The 21175-nt window shown below is 35.2% G+C and overlaps 1 protein-coding gene across 2 annotated transcripts in view; it reads right to left on the bottom strand.

Moving 5' to 3' along the window:
• Nucleotides 1-21175, bottom strand: part of MTREX (Mtr4 exosome RNA helicase) — a 43454-nt gene that overhangs the window by 10340 nt on the left and 11939 nt on the right. For both annotated transcript variants that reach the window (XR_008508944.1, XM_036402788.2), the window contains exons 14-20: nucleotides 20916-21017; nucleotides 19429-19554; nucleotides 7540-7690; nucleotides 5636-5808; nucleotides 5278-5346; nucleotides 1109-1237; nucleotides 19-129 (exon numbers count right to left, since the gene is read on the bottom strand). Coding sequence is in view for 1 of the 2 variants with exons in the window: in XM_036402788.2 (XP_036258681.1) it covers nucleotides 19-129; nucleotides 1109-1237; nucleotides 5278-5346; nucleotides 5636-5808; nucleotides 7540-7690; nucleotides 19429-19554; nucleotides 20916-21017 (861 nt within the window). In the remaining variant the exon portion in view is untranslated. The remainder of the gene's footprint in view (nucleotides 1-18; nucleotides 130-1108; nucleotides 1238-5277; nucleotides 5347-5635; nucleotides 5809-7539; nucleotides 7691-19428; nucleotides 19555-20915; nucleotides 21018-21175) is intronic.

Below are 21175 nucleotides of genomic sequence, written 5' to 3'. Positions count from 1 at the left end.
CAGCCTAGTGGAACTTACCTGTACAGATTTTAACACACTTAGCCTGTTATCAATAGGCCTCAGGTCTTTTGGTATGTAGAGGCGGACACTGCTGATAGCTGAGACAAGATGCACCAAAACAGGAACAACCTATCAAAGAGAGTGTAGTAACTCATAAATCAGTAAAAAACATACCTCTTATTACTGGTCCATAGCAAAACCTTTTCAAGGGAAAAGGAAAACTTAGTGCTCAAGAACACAGTAGTGGGTAAAGGAATATCAGAAAGCAGAAAAATGCGGCTAATGACCTAAAGTATTCATAAAGAAGAAAAGTAATTGTCCAAATGGGAAACTTCTGAATGCAGTTACATCTGGAGAAAGACTACAACTGAAAACAAAACAACAGCTTTTCTATTACTTTGCATCTTGTTGGAATACCTCTTCTGATCCAAACCAGACCTATTATAGTCATATACTTAACAAAGAATGCTACTAGCAGAGAACATCAAGACAGAAAATACATCTTCCTAAGTATGAAAACCATCATGACACCATGAAGAATCACTACTGCATTAAACTCCAAGGCTGAAATGGAGTTTCTGAGAACAAACCTGCAGACAAATTACAAGGCAGTGTAACTGTTTGTCTTGATATAGGGTTTCAATTTGAAAATTTTAAATAGTGCAAATATTTTCACTAAAAAAATAATTCAATTTATTTTTAGAATGAGAGTTTTGCAAAGCTGTCTAGAGAGGTGGTGGAGTCACCTTCCCAGGAAGGGTTCAAGAAACAACTGGATGTGGCACATCGTGCTATGATGGAAGCGATAGGATGGTGTTCAAGGGTTGGACTAAATGATCTTGAAAATCTTTTCCAGTCTTAATAATTTTCATAAATAAAAAGGAATTCTGCTCCAGAGACAAGATACTGCTAAAAAAAAGCATCTGTCAAACGGTACTACTAAAAATGTATTACTTTAATTTATTAAGAAGGCAGAGTTAGGTGTACAGATTCTTTCTCTTTCTTAAATGCATCAGTCCCTCTTTTTACCAGACTGTGCAAATGGTTTGGAAATGAAGATTTGGGAAAGTTTATAAGGAACTACTGAGAATAAAAACATGTAACAAACCTGCATCTCTCCTCTCTCATCAGGTCTGGCTGGCTTTGCAGACTCAGTAGCAGAATTTTTCAAACTGTCTTTGCTGCAGTGCAGGAGCACTTCAACTACATACAATGGGTCCAATTCACCAGAATTTGGCTGTTGAGGGTACAGAAAAAGAGCAGGTCTGTAAGTTACTTTAAAATACAAACAGGAATGAATGAAAAACATGAAAAAAATGATTGGAATATCCCCCCCCACAGAAAAACACACTTGAAAAAATTGCCCTCCTCCATACTCCCTTGCCAGATTAGCCTGAAGTCTGCTTGAGGTTTCAGCTGCATCTGTGTTTTCTTCTGTATGTAGCTCATTTGAAGTAAGTCAGTATGTTTTAAAACTGTAATGCATATTTGCATCATGCTAGCAGTACTGAACTTTGCATTTGGAAAAAAAAAAACACCAAAATTTAGGGGATGTCTTTCATTTGCAGGTTTGCAGGTTCAAGTTTTCATGCACAACAAAGACCACAGAAAAATCTTTCAAGCATAACAGCTTGTGTCTGTGGCAAGCAGAGAGCTGCGTCTTGCGGGGTGCATCTTTACACAACCCAAAATGTATCCATAACATCTGACATTCAGTTAAAGAACACAAACATGTAGATGTGGTGATTAAAGACTACTGTTCACAAGGCCATAACCTTTTTTACACACTGCTTTAAAAAAGACTGGCAATAGTTATTTGGATCAACATGCACTAGGGTTGCTCAAATACACTCCTACGATAAACAAGTATTTTCAGGACTTTGAACAGAAGTAAGTTATAGGCCTAACACAAAAGGCAGACATCACCTTTTAAAATACCACGTGTAAACTTTTTGCTTCCAAATACAAGAGGAAAAGAAAACATTATTTTCAAAATCCCACCTTAACTCAGTTCATTTTTACTGGGCAATATTTTTCATCGCAAATCTACAACATACTATTTAATTTCACTGCATGCCAGCTAGCATTTTTAAGATATTCTCAGAAGTGCTATGAGAAAGTGCCATCATAAACTAAGGAGGAAAACAGGGCTATCCTGTTGTACAAGCTAAATTATTTCTTCAAGAAATGCCAATTACTTGCTGAGGAAGAAGAAACTGTTCCATTGAGTTATATCCTACATTTGCAGAAAGCACTCACAGCAATGTAGGAGATCCAAACCACTGCCAGTCTCAGAATTACCATTTTAAAACACCCACATGTACCAGATCAGTATCCAGCCAAAGCCAGGGAAGGCACTGCTGACTTGAATGAAGTAGAGACTAAACTCACAGCTGCACAAATGTGCTACAGAAAATACTAGAATTAGAGATGTCTAGATAATATCTAAAAAGAGAGGAAAAAATATTTCTACCTGTGATTGTATTGTAAACTTACTACTAAAGCAGGATTATAAAAATCATAAACATCTGCTGCTAATATTACTCTCCTTAAGTTTACATACACCAACTTTTTTTTAGAAAATGCTGACTAGATGTGAGTCAATCTACAACTGCTTTTTTTTAATGTGTACTGTTTCCTTCCATGCGTTTCTTATAACAGTATAAGTACTAAAAACCACTACACCCTAGAACAGCAAAGGACATGTTTCTATATGCAAGAATAAAAGGAGACTAGAACCCTTAAAACACTTGTTAGCCACAGACTTCTCTGTAATATCAAGTTCAAATGATTCTTTAATTCATGCTGCATCAATTCACAGGACAAAATTAAACTCTTTTGAGCAGAGTACTGAAGAATTATTTGAATTCTTAGGATTTTAGATTTGCCCTGAAACAGCTCTTACTTCAAGTGTTTGGAAACAAACCAAAATAAGAAAGATGATCGTGCCCCAGAACCAAGAAGGGTAGAAAAAATAACAAATTCAGAGTCCCAGATAAGTAATATCAAACTTACGGAAAATTCAATGACCATGACACAGCACTAAAAGAGATGTTTATGTAGTAAATATTATAAATATAAAAGGATTATAATAATCTAAACAGGGAAGATAGAACTGCAGCATCTCAAATTTTGGTATCAATTTTTAAGAGACAAAAATTTCATGTCTAGAATCAGGGATGAAATAATACCACCACCAGCACAACAGTAGCATTAGCTTACTGCTGGCACAATCCAGTGGAAATAAAATTTCTCACTCAAAAACTGTTATGGGGTTTTATAAATTCCAAAGGACATAGTTATTGTGCTGCCTACTATAATGCAGAATATATAGCAAGCATCCCTGCTTAAGACAAATTCTATTCTGAACAACAGTAGACAGGAAAGTGCTGTTTGTATTGACAGTTTCATGGAACACTGATTTGTCTAATCATATTGGAAAAGCAGCTACATAAAATTAATAATAAACATAATTGACAAAGCTCATGCATTTGCTTTTACAGTGCAAAGAACAAGGAGTATTATGTGAAATACAGACATACTTTAACCTGAAATTCATAATTAATTGTACAGATTTCTCATTTAAAAAAGGATTTAGGAACTATGATATAGCAAAGCAAATTTTGCAACTAAACTAGCAATACAGTCTGAATTCAACATAATCCCTAAAAGTAAACCCAAAGAACTGTTCTGCTTAGAAGTGGATGAAGGTCTAAAGATATTGCATAAGTAATATCTTTCCAGTACTAAATAAGTATACTTGTATACTTTAATTAGTAATGGGGAATGACATCTGTGTCTGTGGACAAAAATGCATTGAGCAGACACTAAAATGGGTAAACAATAATTTCTTCAAGTAATTTGTTTTGCCTCTGCCCAAAGAAACTAGTTTTTTCATACTGACTTTAAAAGTTACATAGCTTTAAGTTTGTTCCTTAATTTCCAGCACCTATTGTCATTCCTTCCATCCACACACTCGGAAAAATTCAATCCAGCTGCTAGAACAACTTAATGAAAAAAGCGCTGCTGGAGTCACATCCAACTCTTGCAAAACAGTCCATAATTCCAAAGCTAATATTCAAGCCCAAAGGTTTATATAACAGTGAGACAGGCCAGATAGGGAAGGCAAATATATATGTGAATAAAATATGACACAGATAGAAGAAATGCCTCCAAGTGACACAGAAGTTGGCAATTTCACAGAGAAACCTGGGACTAGGGGACAATCTGGTTTATTGCTGTGTGTCTCTATGAGAAAAGTAATCCATAACCAAAGGTTTAAGCAACAGCAGTAACGGCCCAGTTTTTCAACTTGAAAAAAGAAAGAAATATGACTTTCAAAAGGAAGATGGAAAACAAAACAAAATCTCTTTTAATAAGTTCTGTATGAACACATTTTTCTCTCATTTCCTCTTTAGTGAATATATATTAGAAAAGCACCAAAAGGTGCCACAATAAACCACCAGAACTTAACAGATACAACTTTGCATTTAGACCTAGCAAATAAAGCCAAAGCTCTGCTAAAATTACAGCCAAAATGCTATCACAGAAGAATATGGTTGTAACTTAGGTTTTCATTTACAGAGCTGAGTAGCTGGTCAAAACATTTTTGAAAGGGAGACCAACATATCATCTAAGGGTTACACAGAGATCAACTATGAAAATGCATTTCTGGAAGTCTGGCTTCTATTGCATCACTGCCCTCTGTCTTTTCTTCCAAATGTCCTCAGATCCATTTCTATTGTTTTGCTCTCTTTGTATTTTAATTTTCCAACTCTATGGCAACGTCTCAGAGGACAAGCAATTCCCTGTCTCATGTTCTAATTTAGGACTCAAAGCATAGTTTGCCAGTTTAAGATAACCTTCTTCATAGAGCTAAATGTCAGTCTTGAACTGTTCTCAGCCTTCTCTTTGGGCTTCTGTAGATTTTTTTGAGAGAAAACATTGAAGTATCTTTCTCATGAACAGCTTAAATTAGCACTGGCAATGTTTCGGAAACAACTTAGTTTGAAACATTTTCAGTGCTATGTACAAGCAAGCATTTCTTCCACAAATATATTAAAAGTTAAAAATTGAACACCAAACTTGGAGTTTTCTTCATCCTCTATAGCTTTATTTCTTTACACTTTCACTTCAGGAAGTTCAGAGCTTTTTGTAAATTTGGGGTAAAAGGAAATTTTTTTGCCTTTGAGAACGATAAATAAATAGGAGTTTTATCTTATTTTCAGAAAAACAGTCAGGTATATATTTTGGTAATGGAGAGAATGTGTATTTTACCTTAACATTTGACTTCTTAGAGAAATTAACAACCACTCCCCATCCATAGTCATCACCTTCATTCTTCACCTGGAAATATTACAAGATGTTATAATGTAACATATATAACAACATCCTAGCAAGCACAACATTTTATATTTTTGATATTTACAACAGCAGTCGTGGACTACTATTCATCATGAAAACAGTATTTATTTTAATGCATTACTGAATGCTTAGCAAAGTAACTCAAGTCAAAATTGGTGCTTAGTGTGACATATGTATTTTTCAAGACGGTAAACTGCCAGACACAAATGAACCTTGCAGATTTCATAAATAGGTAGAAATGAAAAACGAAACAAAAGAAAAATCAAATTACCTTTACCAGTCTTCCTGGCTGTAGAAAGGGCAAGCAGTACTTTGGTTTGTGAATATACTCTTCAATATCTTTACCCAGTTTTGCAAGCTGCTGGCGGATCCTGTAGTATATCACCACATTTTCTTCATTGGGAATTACAATTTTGTTGTACTGTGCTTCCAAATTATTGACTCCTATAATGAAAAGGAAAATCTCAGGAAAATTAATAGCTGCACACAGATTGAAGAATCAGTGTTTCGCTTTCAGATCTCCATGACTAATATTTTGTGACCACTTCTAGTACTAATTTTTTACTTATAATAACCCATTCTCTGGAAAGCTAGAAATCTGTAAATTTGTCCACTGAATTAAATATCAGTGTTATTTTCTTAAAATAAACAAGCTTGAGAAACTGGAAAAGGCAGGCACCCAATTACCCAGGAATAACTGATCTAGGTTTGCACAGAAGCCACATCAAAACTTGCAATGATTTTGTAGAAAGGTCTACCACTGCTTTTTATCCCCTCCCACAAAAATAAGATTGATCAAAGATATCTTCTAAAAAGATACGTTTCAACAAGAGGAAAGTTGTTAGAAGACGGTCCTCCTAACTTGTTTTAGGCTCTGATTTATCAGTTGAAAATCAGTATTTTCTTCCTCCTTTTATGCCTTGTTTAAGCAAATCAGTTTTTATTCTAAAGATTATGATTCATTCTCTTATTCTGATATATCACCAGCAAACAAAAACTAAGAACAGATTATAAAAAAATCTTTTTTTCCTCTCTACCAACTCATCCTCTTACATGCTGTTTTTGAAGGCTCTTAAGTGGCCTGGAAGTCCCACTTCACTGGGACTTGAGAGACAGCTCAGGGAAGCACTCCTTATTTTTATCTGCCAATTTTTAAAAGAAATAAGCCATCCATTCATACTCATGGCATATTTTCTTCCTTAGTCTAAGTAGCCAATTCTCTCCTTTGTGTTTTTAATTGCAGCTGAAGGGATTACAAAATTCTAATGCCCAGTATGGTGCCTAAACTGAAACTGTCCAAGAACTATGAAAAATGTTCTTCAGCTCCATTTTTCTATTTAAACATCAATGCTGGAATGACAGAATAAAGATTCCGGCATGCCAACTGGAAGAGGGAAATAAATACTATATTTAACTACTACTATACTGCAAACTAACTGAAAGATAACTGAAACCCTCCCTCTGCATGGCTATCAAAGCTACATGCACACTCTCTCTCTTAACATTCAATTAACGAATGAACAGATAAACTGCTCAATAATCATAATTACCTCTCACATTCTTAAGATTCTCCTGGATTAAGTTTTGAAAGACTCATTCTCAAACACTGGATGAAATTTCCAGACACTGACTTTGGCTCTTGAAAACTCACAATTCAAGGATTATAGGTCAAAATGTACTTACTCAGTGGAGTGCAATTAAAGTCCCAGATCTCTTGGAATTTTTCTCTGTATTATAATTAAGTATTTCTCACCTACAGTACTCTGAATGCAGTGCACTTAAGTTCTTTTTACAGCTTGTACTGAGATAGGAAAAGGTGAAAGATTTTCTTCCCTAAGATTTTTTTTTCCCTGTATCTCAAATGAGCCATGGGAAGTTTTAAATTGTTTTGCCTTATTCCCACCCTATAGTTTAGTGATGTGACAACCATTCTTGTCTGACTCATAGAAGAAAGCTCTCTTCATAAACTGATGGCACATATCAGTATAGGTCCTACGAACAAGAGGAAATTACTGAAAGTATAACATGGCAACAAATGGTGCAGTGGCAACTGTTGGCAGGGAAGACAAAAACTGCACAGGTGAAAACTCCTAAGAGCATAATAAAGCATAATAAATATACCCAAATTTACCATGTATTATACCTACTCACATGAGAATATGCAGCAATACTTACTTTCCACTATTTCTGGAATAGTTCTGTAATGCTGGAACTGATAAAATGATTTTTCTAACATGTATTCAGGGTTAATTTCCTCCACTCGAAGTAAGTTCAATACCATGTTGTATGTCAGGTGGAAAGCACTGTTTAAGGGATCAGCTGAACCCTGAAAAAGATACAAGAACATTTTTAATTTGAAAAAAATATTAATTGTGGCTTATAAGAACCCATTGGATAAATCATGCTGCAGTATTTCATATGAGGAGCTGCTTTGATGAATTGCACAATTTGTCTTAAATTTAGATTACATATTGCATAAAATCCTAAACAATTTTATTATGCTGAACATGTAAAAGTATTTGTACTGTATAGGTACTTATCACAGCTAGGATATTATAAATTATATTTGAATGAAAAGGACAGGTAAAAAATTTAGACGTTTCCAGTAGTTTACACTTTGGATTCCATCATCTTAACTTGAAAGTAATAGTTACTTAGCTATTTAAAGGAATCCATTATTTTAACACTAAAAACCCACTTATTTGCAAGTCTAAGATACACTGATTACATTGGTATCTAGGGAATTTTGTACAAAAATAGGCAATCTGCTAGTTCTTTAACTTGAATTATATCTCATTATAAAATTAATGTAACTTGCAGGTAGCTTGAGAGAAATTGTGAATTCTCCTCTGGACATGGTCCTGGGCACCCTGCTCTAGATGACCCTGACAGAGCCATGGTTTTGGAAAAGATGAACACCACAGCTCCCTTACAACCCCCATCATTCTGGGATTCTGGGAAGTTAATTTTTTTTTTACAATGCAGTATGTACAGATATTTTGATTAACGTAAGAATAAAAGATGCTGAGAAAGCATTACAGGGAACCATTACCTTCTTTATACATTCTTATTTTTTAAGAATGTCTACTATTGTCCTCTGTCAAAAAGGACTACTGGACTAAGTAAATGCATCTTTGGTTCTGATTCATCATTGGCTGCTACTATGTTCTACCCAAGAGGACAACCTTGTTATTACAAAAGAGCAAACATTTAATTGATATGGGCTAAAATAACCAGTTATTCAAAGAACAAACAAAACACTTGAACAGTGTCCAAAGAAGATCTAGAAGAGCTGAACACACAGCCTCTCCAAGCAAGGGCAAGCCTGAGAAACTGTCTCTCACTTAAATGTCAGCACAGAAGGCCACCTTGATACACCAAATTGCTGAAATCAGATGAGAGAGATCCAACACTTCTTAAGTACAGAACTGCCCAACTGCAGTGCATAACCTTTCATCCAAGTAGCACTAGTTTCAAAGGAACGGGTATCAGGCCTTCAGAAAGGATACAAGGGAAATTCAGGAGTTATGAAATAGAAAATTAAAGCTTGTGTGCAACTAAAGCAGTGGAAAACAGAAGCACCAGACAGCTGGACAGAATACAGCAGAACAGCAACATAAACAGGCTTTTTATAAAACCAAGATAGATCTTACAAATATTTCAGAGCTCTTTGAAGGTGTTAACAAGTATGTGGATTATCATATCTCCTTGGTTCCTGAAACACTTATGACAATACACTCACCTCCAACAATGTAACATAATTAAGTGATTGTTTAAATGATTTTTAAAAACTAAACTCTTGTGAATTTCTAAACAGAAAACAAGTGCAATTTCGGTGTTTTGCAAAACAAAATTTCCCAGAGACTTAAAGAGGGCTGGACTTACAAGAAATGTAAAAAAGGCAAAGATAGAAAAATAGCAAGGTCTGATAAAAATTGTACTACATGTCTGAAGCTATCCACGAAGAACAAATGACAAAGAATAAAATGGCAAGTGAAATCTAATCTGAAAGTATAATAAAAGACAATGGGCGACAGTTTGCAATGGTCTTGTACCTCTTATTCTCTTAAAACAATGTATATATGAAATATAAGAGATTTACTAAAACAAGAATTGTCATTTCAACAAGGCCTATGAGTAAATTTAGTTATGATTAAACATTTTAAATAACAACTAAAATGTAACAAGAAAATAAGGATGTTTCAAGACATATTTTTCATGCAACAACATGATTGTTAAAGTTGCACATGTTCTATCAGACATTTTAGAAGCTAAGAAAGGCTGACACTAGAAAAAATGCAACTCTGCGCCTTTTGTAAGCTCAAAAATTGTTTTACCTAAACCTTTTATCTTCTTGCAACCAATTTATTTGCTTTTCTCTATGAGCAGATATTTCCTTGTCATACTGAAATTAAAAAATCCCTGGGTATTAAAAAAAGTTAACTGATGATTTGTTTATATATGCAAATGTTGAAATTCAAACCCAGTGGTCTTCCAGATCAAGCCAAGTGTACTAGACCTTAAATGACAATAATACAATACATACATTTTTCTTTCAATTTTAAAGGTACTGTCAGGAATTCGGATCCTACATCCAGTTATGCACTGATATCAGAGTAAGAGACAGTTTGAATCCAAAACTCCTTCACATGTAAAAGATTTAGGAATACCGTAACCCCATTTGCATTAAGTGAGACAGAGCTTTATGAGATGACCTTACAAATGCTAGAATCCACTCACTGCCTCATTATTTTGCCTCAGAAAAGAACACATTTGTTATAGAAAAGCTTTCAGCATATGTTTATACTCTGAAAGTACCAGTATGAATACATGTAAAACAAGTTTTGGATAAATCATGTTCTAATGTTTTGCTTCCCATGACCACTTATTCAATCATTCTAGATTACATCTCTGAGTGGATCATAAGTTCACATCTACATTTTTATCTCAAAGGTTCTGCATCTCAGAGCAGAAGTACCTCTTAAAATCGACCATGAAATGTGTATTTAAAATAATACTGTCAGTTCTGAAATCACCACATATGGGTGGCGAAATGAAGTAACTGAAATGTCTCACTAATTACAACATCAACAGTGGAGCTGAAGTACTCAAGTTTCTACAGATGCCTCTGGTTTGATATATCAAATAAAGATGACAGAACTTCTGATGCTGATGCTAAACAATACATAGCATAGCTTTTTTTTTTAGACCTGAAGAAAGGATTATATATGTACCAACGTCCTGTCCATTTTTCTAAATATATTACTTATTCTAGGAAAGAGAAATTATCACTCCATAAAAAGCTTGCCTCTCTATAACAAAAAATGGCATTTAAAGAATGGCATTTACTGAAGAATGGCACAGCAATTATGCCAGTGTCAGCTAACAGTGGTCAGATTCTTTCCTACTGCAATGTCCACGGCTCTAGTCAGGCATCAGCTAAAGAAGCTGGAATACGCTCACCAGCTGGCTATAGGCACTAGAGATCTGGCAAAAAGCTGCTGCATGACTGCTCTGATCACACAATGAAACAAATCCTCTTTCCATTCCTGACATCTTGGAGGGAAAACCTTCACCGTGTGCTTGCAAGACTCACAAACTATTTCAAAAAATAGAACTGTGTCACACTCCCACCTAAATGTGATCATTATGTGAGAAAACAAGGAACTTCATACAATTACAATATATACACAGAACACACCAAGAAAGACCAAACAATTCCTGCAGATTCACTTTAAACACCTTTTCTTAAAATCAGCAGAGTTCAAATAAGAAGGAGTGATTTAAAAACAAACAAAAAAACCAGCTATTTCAGAGATTACGTAAGCCTTACTTGATAGGTGATGTTTGAGCCAGCTGCTGATGTGGCAATTTTATTTTAAACACATGATCAGCATTTTACCATTTGAAAATATGATCATTCATTCTATTAAGACATAGCAGTTAAAACACAAACCCTGTTTTGGCAAAAATGGTGAATTTTTCCTGTTCCATCATCTCATAAACACATCTTTCTCCAAGTTTCAGAAACTCCTGTCTTCTCACTGTTCTCTAAGCAATACATTTGAAATCAAGAGTTCCGAGAGGCTTATTTTATCTGAAACTGCTACTTCTTCAAATGAAATATGCTCTACTGTAGCTCTACTGTATTACACCTTCAGCACAACCAGCAAGTTCTGCCTCATGCATTAGTCTTTACCTGCTACCCCAGGCTATCAGTAGACTCACATCTGACTGGGGGCAATCAAATGAAGCCCTTGCTTCATTTACTCAGCAGCAACATCCAAATTTTGCAGCTGCATTAGAAAACCTCATACCAAAATACAGTTGTTATGAGTAGCCCATCAGCCTTTTATGGCAAATGCTAAAGACAGCCATGATTACTGAAGAGACCGTGCTAACCTAAAGTCACCTGTCAGACACATAAGCTGCAGAGAAACAAGTAACAGGAGGGGAGGAAGATGGAATATATTACTGACAGGAAAATGGAAAAGGTAGGCTTTTCCTTCCTAACTTACTTTCAAAGAGTCTTCACAGTATAAAGTGTTCAACTATGCTGTATTTTGCTTATTGCCAAGATATAAGACATAAATCAGTTTTAACTTACATTTTCTCCATGATGGTTATCTCCTCCTGAAACCCCTTTTTCTGCTCAACACTTTTGTCACTGACTCCCAGATTGATTACTTTATTTACATAAAAATACTGTGAAGCATTTACTTCATCCTCTACCAAAGGGCCTTCTGTCAAAATACATCAACCTTCTCTTCAACAAGCTAGGCTGCACCATCATCTGCCTCAACATCTGTCTCTGAGGAAGCTTCACCTTTGTCTCCATAGAAAAAGCTCCACATTAGAGAAAGAAAGAACCACCAACCACTCAATGCAGAAGATCAAGTAAAAGCTTGACTTTATGAGAGCTGCAAAAAGAGTTGATGAGAAAGACTACCTTGAACAGGCATCAAGAAGTCACTTTCAAATATGCACTGCCTCCATGACTTACTTCTGTTGAAGAATTACCATTCCAGCTCTCCAGCCTCCTTTTCTGCAAGTAATCCTGCCTCTCATTCCTTCACAGAGGACAGTCCCCCATACCTCAAAAATTTAACAAGACTGAAGCATGAGATTTTTTTTTCTGAATAATTGTTAGAAAGCAGATTTACTTTGCAAGCTTTTTCCATCCCTCTGGATGACAATTGCCTGGATACATGAGAACAGTCTGCATATATCAACTAAAGTTCTCAGAAATCAATGATCCCCTTTGAACATGCAACCCTTCTCATAAAATTTTAAGCTAACTTAACAGAAACACCCTTTCAAGTTTTCTGAGATTTGGGTTATTAGATATATGCAAAAGAATGACTGGATTAAGCCGATAATGTTAAAAATCAGGAACATAATAATAAACAATTCACTACAAAAATAATTTAGTCAAAAGCTAAAACAAAATACGAGAATGTGAAAACTACAGCTGCTATACAGCGTCCCCTGTTTAGCTGCCAATAATTTCAGAGTGAATCCTCTTCTTAACACAACCAAACAATCCAACAGAGGATTCCATACTGGTATAACCATTTCTTGCCCACTTAAAGAAAGATATAAGGATTGGGATGAAGAAGATCACTGTATGGAATTGATACAAACAGTATTTTTTCCTTTTTTTTTTTTTTTTTTTTTACTGTTAAGACTTGGAAGCGCTATCTAACCAGAGATGTGAGAGCTGTCATTGCTGCATAATGGCATGTAGTGTTGAGCAAGACATACATTTGCTAAGAGTTACTCCTTCTGCTATCACTTACAGAAGGAGAAAAATATTTACATTTTAAAATTTGTTCCCATGAAGACAAAGGAACAAATTCTCCACATAACATTCTTGTTCTCTGGCCTGTCATGGGAACATCAAATGGCAAATACTGTCTGAAATGAATTAATTTGCAAAGCAAAATAAAGTATCTTTCACAATGATGAAATTAGATACAATATAGGACATAATTCACACCATTTTGGTCCAGTGGCAGTTTCATTTGCTTATCAATGTTTCCAGAAATAAATGGAATCAATGAGTTTCCAGAAAGGAAATAACAAAAACACTTTACAGAAAGAGCAAAGAACAGAACAAACTGATAACAACTAAAAGATCTTTCCCTTTTTTTGTCATAAGGGGAAAATAGGTAGACTTAGACGTCTGTAACAGCCACCATCACAAAAACCATCTATTAAAACACTTATTAAATAGAAATGAAAGTGACTGCTTGACATGTCTGTAAGACACAGAAACACTTCTTGTGAAATAGCAACATGCTTTTTTCCATATATCAGTAATAAAATAATCACACAAATATTCAGTCTCTCTCAGAAGTATAAAAAAACCCTATGCAGTTACACTGATAGCAGAGTTACCCTGAGGTACATTAGCACAACTGTAAATTCAATAAAAAACTCTTCTGTGAGTTTGTTTTTAACAGACAATGGTACATGACTATTTTAAGCACAAATTTATTACCAATCTGGCTCACTGCTTCACAAAAGCAAAGTTACACCAGGACAAACAGAAGCCACTGTGGGCGGCAAAATACTGCTCCAGCAGGCTTAGCTGGCGAAAATACCTCAGGCTGGCATTCAACAAATGCTCCAGCTGTAACAAGAGACTTAAAAGGAATACAATATAACTCTGTTTCTCTCGTCTCCAAATACTACCTTCTCAAGTTAGTTTTGAATGATGGAAATTTTTAGTCATTTACCCTCTCTAACACAGTAGACTACTGTTGTAGCCATCGTTACTTTTACTTCAGGATGGTAACTCCAAGTTCTGGTCTTCTCCTTGTTTTTGGAAAAAGCAAATAGTATATCTTAAAGAATAAACTAGCTGACATCCTCAACATATTTGCCACTATAGCTAACAGGACAGTGACATACTTATTTTATGACACTTTACAATTTCAGTAAATATGCAGTATGTTTTAACTTAAAGGAAAAGCATACCCTAGCAAAGACTACCTACTTCTACAAAATGCTAATATCAAATGAAATTTTAAAAAGTACCTTCTCATCTGTTCATCTCAAACCTATCATTTTTGTTTTAAGAATATGAAGGCAAAGAAAAAAATCTAGTTTAGCCAAAATGCATTCACATTCGCAGTGATGAGTTTACCAAAGTAAATTTCCCAAAAATCTGGAGGAAAACTGCTTCCCACAGACTGAACTAATAAAACTTGAAGTATTTTGTGGTATTAAAGCAGCAACCACAATTAATAAATAAAACCTATTAGCTTAGTTCTACAGGCTCTTGAAAATCCTGAGGTGAAGTTCAAGAATGACAAACCATTTTACACACCATTTGATGCTCCTCGTTTTCCTACATTTTGGTTGCAAACATCAGCACGAATAGCTATTTGCTATTCTCTTCCATCTGCTGGCTTGCATAATTATATACAAAACTGTGACTCTTTTCAAAAAGGTGTTGGATTATCCATTTCCCTGATCTCTGTGACTTCATGCTAGAATCTTGTTGACTTTAAGGCAATTTAAAATTAAGGTTAGAATTAAATACCTTCCTAAATCAAAGCCTGGAAAATTCCTGCAATGCATGCTTCATAAGGATAAGAAAAGGTTGGCAGTTTACAGTAAAAACAATTACTTCACATTAAAATTATTTTTATCTAAATACATTTTATAAAGTATCCTAAATACGTGTTTCATTGTGATTCTCATCCATGTCACAACTTTAGAAGAATATTTTACTGTCCTCAAGCCACTAGTAACAATCTATTCCTTTAGATTTTGCAATGTCTTTTCCAACAAGTATTAGTGCCTACTTCCAGGTGAAGTATTTCTCTCCTGACGTAGGATTTGGTAAATTTCTCAACTCCTGAGGCATTTTTTGCTCCCTAGAAGTAACTTCTGAGTCAAACCAAAGTACCACAGCACAATTAAATGGCATGCTAAGCTGATGTTTGCAGAGAAAACTATTGAACTGTCTGAATTGCTGTCAAGCTCACTTGCCTGGTACAATAAAACAATTTAAGAATTAAAATAAAATGCAATGAGACTTCTAATACAGCAGCATGCAGGCCAAATAAGGCCAGTACAGCCAGCTCTATAAAATGAAGGTCCTGCCAAGGAACTAGATGTAGCCAGTGGAGTATCTCCCACAGCTTGGCATTGGGACACTATATGTTCCATACACAAAAGACAAGAAAGCATATTAAAGTATTTTTTACCTTGGCAGACAAATGCATTCCGGTATTACAAATAGTGTAGCCAGCAGGGCTGGGGAAAGGACTGGCACAGGTGAAGTCACACCTCAGAGTCCTGTGCTCAGTTCTGAGCCCCTCACCTCAAAAAGGATTTTGAAGTGCTTGACCATGTCCAGAGAAGGACAAAAAGGCTCATGTAGCATCCAGAGATCATGCCTTATGGGAAACCCCTGACAGAGTTGAGGGTGTTTATCTTCAAGAAGTGGACGCTCAGGGGAATCCTCACTGCCCTCTACAACTGCCTGAAAGGAGGCTGTTAGTAAGGTGAGGTCCAGTATCTTCTACTGTGCTTACAGGGTGGAGACTCAAGGAAATGGCCTTGAATTGAGACAGGGGATATCCAGATTAGATATCAGAAACAATTTTTTTTCACTGTTAAGGTGGTCAGGCACTGGAACCAGTTGTTTAGGGAGGTGGTGGAATCATCATCCCTGGAGGTGTTTTAGAGGTATATGGATCTGGCACTGAGTAATATGGTTTAGTGGCTTAGGGCTTGCACTGGTAAATGATGGGTTGACAGTTGGATGTGGTGATCTTAAAAGGCCTCTTGCAACCTCGATGATTCTGTGTTTTCTTTGAATTTCTCAGTCCATCCTTCTCCTCCTGTGATAAGGTAAGTGGACGCAATGCACTGATAGGCTCAAATTCAAAGTTCAAAAACCTACTTATGTACAACATTTTCAGAGTACAATCATCCATTCTGGTAACATGATTAGAGATTATGTTAGAATCTTATGATCAAGATTTTTGTCTTTTAGAGACATAACAAATTACCAATGTTGAGTAACTCAACTCTGTCTGTAGGAATGCATCCTTGTAACATGGCCAAGTTCCAACGGGAAAGATGCTACACTGGTTTCAAAGGCTATCTAGCATCAAGACTTCCTACCTAAACTAACACAATAACCTCCTACCTAAGCAGCTTTTAAGTAAGGAAAAGTAGATTTTAAGAAAGGAAACAAAAAGAAAATTCCAATCTAATACTTCTTAGTATCATGCAAATGTACAATTACAATTTACCATCTTCAGAAAGCTGCCCCAACAGTCTTGTAAGCATTTGAGTTTACAGATTCATGCAAGTCACCAGTTTACTAACTACTCAGTGGTCAATTACATGCTAAGGATAAACAAAGAAAGCTACTTACACTGCAGAAGACAAATGTACATTACTGAATTTAAGAAATATTTACAAATCTCCTTTGATAAGAATTCCATCTAAGAATGGAATGCTGAATCTAAGTCTGGAGTACTGTACACAATGTCGCAAGAACAGTGCCACAGCCAAGCAGCACAGCTGCAGCAATGCTGCTGGTACCAAGTCGCTCAAAGCTCTCACTTCACCCACCACAGCAGGAGGCAGCTGACTACAGGATTCCTAGATGTTTTGCTCTAGTGTTCAGGAAATGGCTTGGATCAGACACCCCCACATTAGGGTTGAAGAGCTATGACAAAAATGTTCTATGTAAATGTTCTGTCATTCTCAAGAAGGCTAATTTATTTCTTCTGGAGTTTTTCCTGTAAATCTTTAGCTTATCCTGAAAGCAGAATACTACCACTAGCCACGACCACGATCTTACTACCAACAACTACCATCAGTAAGGAAAATCTGAAACATACTTAATGATGACTATAAATTGTACATATTATGTAAATATAATGTATATTATGTAACTTTAGCCTGTGCTGATTTTCTTGGTCTGTTTGACATGGAATTTCTTCTAGATGCTTTGTATTTAAGAACGAAATAAGAAGGGGTTTTTTTTGTGCAGTACTGCTCATTTCATAAAAGCTTACCTTTACTGCCTATATAGCAATTGGCTAAATAGTTACAGAAGCCACTTCTGACCTTTTTCAGAAAATTCTAGAAGTCAATCTTTGGTTACAACTGAAGCAGTGTCAAAAATTAATGAAATACATTAATTCATTTAGATCAGTGGAAAAGAAGCAAAATCTATCATAGCAAAAGTGATTTTTTTTCCCATTTATTTCCTTATAATTCAAAAGGAGGAAAAATCAAAGGTCTTGTAGTCCAAGGAAGGAAATATTCTTTACTGTTTCCTTAAAATCTAGACAAAAACTGCAAAGATAGTATCAAAAAAAAGTAAGTGATCTACTCATTCTTCCTCTATCTTAATTCATTCAGATCAAGTTCTGTAGTTCTCAAACTACTGAATTTTCCAACTTTAAAAAAAAACTACCTTCTGAATGGGTGAGCGTATAATCTCTTAAAGTATGAAGATAATTACTTGAAATAGGTATTTTTTCTTAAGCTATTAACAATTATTTCATATAAATTAACCTTTTTGGGGACTTTTTATAAATATTATTTGTAAAGATTCTCTTTTGCTTCTCTCGTTTTGTATATTCTCTTTCAGCTAAAAGTAAGTATGACACAAAATTACGTCTATTTTCTTCAACAGCCTTAAAACTGACAAAAACACAGTTAAAAAACTTAGTCTTCATACATCTCAGAGATGTGCACATGCATTAAGAGTGCATGCGAAGAAATAAATGTATGTACAGTCCACTGACAAAACACAAATTAAATCAAGACAAGAAATTAACACAAAAACTTAAGGCTACCATACCATGAATATTTCTAAAACTTATTTTACTGATTTCTGGGTAGTTAGCCATAATGCAGCATTCATGAAAATTCTGACTTTAAGAAGGTAAATACTACCTTCTTGATATACAGAAGGTACATGTAATGTACATATTTTCAGATATACTATAATATGGATTAACAGGTAGCACTGACAGATGAAGACACACAACAAAGAATCCACATTGGCATAATTAACAGCAGCCATGTAGGCACCTTTCCCCTTGTTCTTAATTTGCCTGAAAAAAAACATTGGCATCTCCTTTTTTTGGCAACAACTCCATGCCTTTTGTTAACATAACTTGATGATGACTTGAGGTGACTCCCACAATTTATACTAATTCTAGTAATACTGTAAATGCTATTTTAACACAAATGACCTGCTACTTGTACCAAGGTTACAAGCTCCTAAATAAAGTGCAGTGTAACTGCCCAAGTTTTTAAATTTTGGCATATCTGCACAATTAATGTAAGCAGCCTAAGACAGGCAATTCACACAAGAGATATTTCTTTGTGGTTATTTTTGCCATGGAATTTAAATAGAAGCGTAATGAGTACAGTATTTCATATTCAAATTATAAAGCAAGACAGTATTAGTGTGATAACCTCTAACAACCCCCATGACAGTTTGGGGAAGTCCTGTAATTTAATGCCCATCTCAACCATGAGTGATTTTTTCAACCTCTTAATTTCCAAACGTCAATATTTTCTGCAAGAACTGTCAATTTCTCCAAAGCTGATTTTTGCACACTGACAGCCACTCTTCCTTATTCTATGTACCTCATTTTTGCATGACCTGGTCCGTTTCATCTATCACACTGACAGTCCATTAACAAAGTTTTATTTCATCACAGAAACAAATAACTTTGTAACTCCTGTGAAAGCTAAAAACTTTTCTTAGTTCACCATAACCCTTAAACTAATGGCAGTCAGCAAGACTATCACTAGTTCTACTTGTCCTGCCTGATAGCCCTTTTATACAAAGAAGGATGATACTACTTTTGTAGATATAAGGATAATATTGGTCTTCTGACTTTGTTTCACAATACAAACTCCTATGAGAATTCACTAAAAGCTACTTTTAGAAGCTGTCATCTTCTACCTGCATGATCTTCTTGTCTCAGGTGAATAATTTTCCACATAACATTACTCAAGTAAGCATAATCTTCTGGGAGAACAGAAACAAAACAATGTCTCTCCTACCTTCAAAAGCTGCTTGCCAATGGTTGGACTCATTTTTTCATCCACCATAAGAATTACTATTCCTCTGTCATCCATACCTCGGCGTCCTGCGCGACCTGACATTTGAATGTATTCACCTGAGGATATCTACAATAAAATGAGAAAAAGAAATTAACAAACATCAAGAAAATAGCAGGAACTCATACTGTGCTGTTTACAATTTCACAGTAAGTGACATGACGTAGAAAAAGAAGAGTTATCTAAGTTCTCAAACACTTATCACAGATTGACTTCATTAGTCATACTTACCATGAAACAACTATAGAAATCCATGATTATGAACAGTAAGTCAGCAGTAAAAGCTAACTAATACTCTTATAACTCGGTATCCTGGGGCACCATTTTTAATAAGCACAAAAACCATTTTACTAATGTCTTTTATAATGAAAGGTTGCTGAGCATGGTGGAGGTACAACAGATCTTCAACATACTGATAATGCATCTCAATCATCTTCAAATAATGCATAATTTCATTCAGGTTATTCAAGAGTAACATTAATACATGATACTTGCTAAAGGAGTACTTTTATGCCTCCTAACCATGAAATTGAAGAGTTTATTAACAACTGGGACGTGGACAAGAGGCAGCTACAACTAGTTACCTATGTCTCAGCAAGTTCTAAAACAAGGGTTTTGTCATCTGTGGTACTACATAATCAACAACTCCCCAAGTTTCACCTTAGGTCAGATTTTAAAAACTACTTAAGCAAACTGTGCTAAATAATTTCAGAAGTTCCACATTTCTTCTATCTCAAAGCAAACCCATTCTTATATACATCTTACAGACACACAATCAAAATGAATAGTGAAACTGAACAGCCTAAACTAAGGTTGAAGAAATGTTTATTTCATAACTTGCACAGGTCAAGTCAATTGTCCTGTTCAAAACAATTTTCCCACCTTTGAAGGATGAGGCTTAAAAAGGTTCTTATAAAGCTTTGCTGTGATGACTTGCAAAGCCTCATTTTTATTTTAAGTAAACCACATATCAAGTTTTAATGTCTAAAATTTTGTAATTGTGCAAAAAATCCTGCTGTAAGAAAACAATACTCTTGCAATGTTAATCACCTCTTTTCTTGAGTCTGTCAAAATTAGTGATCATTATGATAGGACATGAAGCCCACTTATTCTTCAGAGTTCTCTGATACAGAATAAAATATCTGGGTATCACAGTTTTGGAAAAGGTGTGCAGAAGTCCTAGAATAATCCAGTGACTGCTGCTAAACTGTATTTAATTCCCTTTTGATGCATCTAATAAACAATCTCATGGATAATCTGAGGAACCTTGTTTTCCTAAATCTGTGTATTAACTATGAATGGATGAGACACAAAGATTTTTGAAAGAAAAAGTATTTTCTACTCTATTGAGGTGAACACATTAAGAGTAAATTTAATCCTAATAAGGTTTAAATAATTCAATTATTCTACAGAATCTCTCTATCACTTACCCATCGGAAATCCTTTCCATCAAATTTACTGGCACTTGTAAACAGCACAGTTCTGGCCGGCATATTAATTCCCATAGCAAAAGTCTCTGTTGCAAATAAGGCCTAAATAAAAAGACTGAAGTTAAGCAAGCAAAAAGAGGATCTCAAGCAAACACGAAAATGGTCAGAGATTGCTACGCAAAACCTCTCTGGATTTTAATATATCTGTGCAGTCAATACAGGGAACACAATCATATTCAATACTTAAAAACTGGACCAAA

Source organism: Molothrus ater, chromosome Z (assembly GCF_012460135.2).
Source record: "Molothrus ater isolate BHLD 08-10-18 breed brown headed cowbird chromosome Z, BPBGC_Mater_1.1, whole genome shotgun sequence".
NCBI lineage: Eukaryota > Metazoa > Chordata > Aves > Passeriformes > Icteridae > Molothrus > Molothrus ater.
Note: the sequence above shows the minus strand (reverse complement) of the source record. Positions and strands in the feature narration are given on the sequence as shown.